Here is a 5326-nt window from a genome sequence, read left to right as displayed (position 1 = left end):
ATGGGAAGCCCTTGGGCTTTCCTGATGGGCTGGAGATGAAAGAGAAGAGCCACAGATGACTGACTCTGCCTTTGGCCGAAGCTACTGAAAGCCCCTTGCCCTCAGCTGTTGGTGGGGAGGCAGCAGATGGCAGAGTTCAGTTTGGGGCACGTTCCTAACGGGCACCCAAGAGAGGGTTAAGTGGGCAGCTGGTCACAATGAGGCCGCAGTTCAGGAGGGAGGCCTGGGCTAGAGAGATCAGCAGGTAAGTGACGGGTCAAGCTGGGCTGGGCTCTCAGCCCCCCGCTGGCTTTCCTGCTAAGGGTCTTCCTCTTCCCAACTCCTTAGCTGGGCGGCAGGGCTCAGAGGCTTCTTCCTAAGGAGAAACCAGGGACCCCTCGTACTTCCAGGGCCTGGCCTGCCCAGGTGGTTGCATGGAGACAGGGCTGGGAAAGGAACCTGAGCCCACTGCCCCGCTCACGTGCAGCACAGCCTTGGATAAAACCTGGTCACTGTTGCTTTAAGTCTCTGGGGAAGGGGGTCCATTGCCCTGCATTCACCAAGCTGAGGCAGACAGAGAAGGAAGTGGGGCAGGAGTGCAGAAAACGGCAGGCTGTGCCCCAGGCTTGCTGTACGTGAAAACTTCCTGTGATGAGACCGGAAACACAGGTGCTGTCCCCAGCACGACATCTCCCAGAGCTGGGGCCAGAGGGAAGCCATGGACAGGCCCCGGGCCCTGGTCCTGCTCTTGGCGCTGCTGACGCTCTGCATCACTGCTGGTGAGTTGGGGGCGGGAGAGAAGCAGAAGACATGGGGGCAAGGTGATGACCCAGCCCTGGGGCCCTCCTATGCCTATATCCCACAGGGACCCCTGAAGTATGGGTTCAAGTTCAGATGGAGGCCGCCAAGTCCCCGTCCTTCACTGTCCGCTGTGGATTCCTGGGATCTGGCTCTGTCTCCCTGGTGACTGTGAGCTCGGGGGGGCCCGATGGTGCCGGAGGGACTAGGCTGGCTGTTTTACACCCAGAATTTGGCATCCAGCAGTGGTCCCCTACCTGCCAGGCCCACTGGGAAACCAAAACCAGCATCTCCCTCACCCTGGAAGGAGGGTCTGAGGGGAGAAGCCCCAGTCCCAACACCACCTTCTGCTGCAAGTTTGTTTCCTTCCCAGAGGGCTCCCAGGAGGCCTGTGGGAACCCCTTCCTCAACACGAACCAAGGTGAAGCTAATGAGGGCTGGGGAGGGCAGGGAGGGCGGCAGGGCACCAGCCACCCGTCTGCTATGCCTCTTTCTCTATACACAGGGCTCCCTGCCCCTACTCCAGCTCCCATACTGCGGGCTGACCTGGCCGGGATCCTGGGGGTGTCAGGGGTCCTCCTCTTTGGCTGTGTCTACCTCCTCCACCTTCTGCGTCGCCAGAGGCACTGGTGAGAACCAACCCCTGCTGGGCCCAGTCTAAACCCCCAAACCAGCAGGCTAGCTACATGCTTTGTTTCTAACCCTCCTGACACTCCCAGGTCTGTCACGAAGGTTCAGCCACCTCTCACCGGCCCCCAGACACAGACGCGAGCAAGGGTGAGGACTGGGGGACTGTTTTAGAGTGGGGGGCAGAGTAGGCTAGAGCTGTGAGGAAGGGCTTAACTTCCCCATCATCCCTGCAGGTGACTGGCCAAGCCTCCCTGGTCTCTCTCCACGTCCCCCACGCCACCGTCAGCACCAACAACTGCTACTGCCCGGCAACTCTGGACATGGCCCTCCGGCCCCCACCACTGTCCCAGTGGGCAGCGCTGCCCGCCCACACAGCATACCCACGCCAGCCACCTGCCCACTGGGCCCCCCTGCCAGCCTCTGCTCGCAACAGTTTCATCTCCATGGAGAATGGACTTTATGCTCAGGCGGGAGAGTGGCCTTTCCAGGCCAGCCCCAATCTTGTCCCTTTCCCCAAGTCTGGGCATGGAGCCATGGAGGGCCATTTAGGAGTCCAATGAGAGGGGCCCCAAATCTGCTTGGGTTTTCTCTCCTCTCAGGCCTCTGGGTCCCCCTTCTGTTGAGCGTCTGTCCTGGGTGCCCATCATCTTTGCACAACTTATTTTATCTTAGGACTATATGAGTGTCTCCGCACATACCCAGCCAAGGCCCCCTTTTTGCAGGCAGAGGATGTGGTCAGCATGTGTGCACGTGTGGGCACACATGTATCTATGTGAGGTGACAAAATCCCATCCCAGGTTGTTTCCTGTTTTCAAGTTCCCAGCCCCCATAGGTGATGTTGATAAGTTTAAAAAAAAAAAAAAAAAAAGGTGGCTTCTGACTGGGGCCTCAGCTGGACCTTTTCTTTACAGGTTAAGAAGTTAGAGGTAGTTTCAACCCTGGGAGGCAAGAGCCAAGTTAGACTAGGATGGGGATAGGGCCATGCATGGGCGATCTCTGGGCCTGCCCACCCCCCACCCTGGACAAGGGGTATTCCTGGCCTGTAGGCCTTGCTGAGAGACACCAGAGGCTGGGAAGACAAGACTGGGGGGCTGATGGCAGGGTGATCCATACTTATATCTTACCATGTCCTAGGGCAGGAGCAAGGGCTCCGGGGACACTAACCCAAGAAAAGCCCCTTCAGGCTGACCTGGCGTCCCTGTGTTGGGCTCTCTGAGATGGTTTGCAGATGGGGTCCTGATGCCTGCCTTCCACAGAATTCACAGGTGGGAGGCCCGCCTCAAATCTGCCCACAGCAGCTTCCTCCAGCCCCCCTCATTTTGAGGGCACCAGCACCATTCCCCACTGGTTGCTTGGGGCATAGGTAGCGGCCCAGGCAACACAGGGACTGAACACACACTCCCCTACCCACTGATCTTCCCATCTGGGAGCCAGCCCTCCTCTGGTAAACAGGCCCAGCAGCCTGGGCCTTATCACATTTTTGCCATGTGAGAATGTGATGCGAGCTCTGTGGGCTGCAAGTCTCCACAGGAACCTGGCAGGTTCTGGGTGGCAGGGGGCAGAACAGTCCTGGAGCCAGGCTCAGGCCGCACCCCAGCCAGGAAGAGTACTGGCAGGGGGAGGGGACAATCCCAGGCAGTGCCACCTGCCAAGCCAGGAGCCACCCCCTCTACCTGGCTGAAGGAGGGCCTGCCCAGAGCCCATGTCTAACCACAGAACCTTCCAGAAACCCAGTTTACTATTCTAGGTATGCTCTAATGCGGCCTCTCCAAGACCCAGCCCCATCCAGCTACCAGCTCTACACAGCATTGGGGAGAGGATAGGCCTGGCAGAGTGAGGGCCTGTCTTCCTCAGCCAGTGATCATCCCCCTCCTCTCAGAAGGCCTCAGCACTGTCCTGTGCAGCTGGGTCCCTGCAGGGCTGGGGCCTGAAGAGACCAGTGAGGGTTTGTGGAGGTCCCTCAAGAGGGTCAGGGAGAGGTCAGTGAGGGAGGGAGTAGATGCCCAGCTGCCTTAGGACAATGTCAGGACCAGGGACAAGGGTATGGGGACAATAGGGCTTACAGGGTCTCAGAGGAGGCCTTGGGGGGCTCCCCCAGGAACCCTCATTTCTCTAAGAAGGGAATGTTTATGAGACAAAGGAGGGAGCTCTGAAGGATCCCTGGCCTGAACCTGACTCCCCTCCTGGGCCACTTGCCCACCTTGGGAGTCAGAGAGAGCTCCCCCGGATTCGAGCCCATCTTCCACAAACTCAAAGAGCCACAGCCAGCCTGGTCCCTGTAGTACATGAAGCCCCAAACATCAGGAGCCAAGAAGTCTCCACAGCTGGCCTGCCCCCCACTGGCTAGCTCCATGTCCCAGCAGCAGCAGCACTGAAGGGCCCAGCTGGGCAAGCGGAGTTGAGGCACCACAGCACACGGCCCCAGAGAGCCCTGGGCCAGGCCCCTTCTCAGCCCCCAACCTTGGAAATAATGTTCTTTGTTCATCCAACACATATGGCAACTGAGGCCTGAGAGACAGAGAGATGACTTGCCCAAGGGGACAGGACTGATCCAACCCCCTTACTCCCACCAGGCATCTGGGACGTGCCCTCTGCCATAATCTGAGATAAGGCTTGGGCTTTGGACCCACCCAGCTTGGATTCCAGGGGCCACTCCCTGCCTGTGAGACCCCCAGCAGTTCAATGTCTCTGAGGCTCCCTTTGCTCATTGAGTATATAGTAAGGGTCAGAAGGGTGTGAGGCTTGTAAGCCAGGACTAAGTATTAAGCAACTTTGCACAGAGTGTCTTGCTTAGGACTTAAACCCCAAGGGTTAGGTATTTTCAGTAAGTTCATCTCACAGAAATGGAGCCTGAGCCTGGGGTCACTGAGCCGGAAGGCAGGGGCGCTTTCAGCAGGGAGCAAAGGAGGCACAGTGCCAGCTGCCTGGTCTGGACACCTCCATGGGTCTGCTGGGCTCGGGCAGCAGGGGAGGATGATGGGAGACCCTCCCTGGGCCCCAGGCAGGAGGCTGGGCTTGCGGGGACCACCTCCACTGACATCCGCTGTGGACTGGCTGGATGGCGCAGCAGCCTGCAAGCAATTTCCAGAGGTCCTTGTGCAGAGGACGCCAGACCCTCCAGAGAGAAGAGCATCTTTGGAGGCACCATGGGGTCTCATGGAAAGGATGGAGTTGTGACACACCCATGTACACGACCCCCACCCCTCCAGGCCGGGTCCCTCAGCCCTCTCCTCACCCACCACAGCTGGCCAGACCGACCACCCCAGACACAAACTCGCCCCACCCCGTAGTGGTGTGGTGACCCCAGGATACATGGTAACAATTTTCTTTCAATATATGGTCCACCAATCTACATCTGCAGGGTCTCAGGACTAATGTTTTACTAGATGGTAGAGAATAGCCTTTTCTTAACAATAGGTAGCCCTCAAGGGGTTGGAAACTTTGCTTCCGAATTCCTTAGAGACCTATGCTATCTCCAACCCCTCACTCCTCACAGTCACAGGTGCACCTCTTTCTGCCCAGAGGTCCTGTCCCTGTGCTATAATAAAAGAAACTTTTTGCATTGAAAACGTCTCAGAAATTCTTTCTTGACCACTCGCCTGGCATCCCCATATCACTAGTTACCCCCGCCCTCCACGTGGCCCACTGCCTGTACAGACTGTCCCTGCCTCTCAGCTCTGGACCCTCAGAAGCCACCATTCTGTACTGACCCTTAACCTGGGGGAGGGGAGTCAAGGTGCCTGGCAGCTGCTTCCCTTCTAGGGACCAATGGGAAGAGCCAAGTGCCCAGAATGAGTGCTGGACCTGGACATCACAATCTCTGGCTGGGTGTGTGGTTTCTGCCCCACAGACGAGGAAGACTTGAACCCTTGCTGGGTTCACTGAAGGGCACTGGATAACATGGCCTTGCCCGCACCAA

At 58.0% G+C, this 5326-nt stretch overlaps 1 protein-coding gene across 1 annotated transcript; it reads left to right on the top strand.

Moving 5' to 3' along the window:
* Positions 1 to 540: 540 nt before the first annotated feature.
* Positions 541 to 4976, top strand: PVRIG (PVR related immunoglobulin domain containing). Its single transcript, XM_026019604.2, is given in 6 exon segments — positions 541 to 708; positions 710 to 758; positions 845 to 1198; positions 1283 to 1406; positions 1497 to 1554; positions 1641 to 4976. Coding segments are annotated over 6 exon segments (990 nt in total). The 5' UTR covers positions 541 to 630; the 3' UTR covers positions 1968 to 4976.
* Positions 4977 to 5326: the final 350 nt, after the last annotated feature.

This window comes from Vulpes vulpes, chromosome 3, assembly GCF_048418805.1.
Source record: "Vulpes vulpes isolate BD-2025 chromosome 3, VulVul3, whole genome shotgun sequence".
NCBI classification, from domain to species: domain Eukaryota; kingdom Metazoa; phylum Chordata; class Mammalia; order Carnivora; family Canidae; genus Vulpes; species Vulpes vulpes.
This window is presented reverse-complemented; position numbering and strand designations above follow the sequence as displayed.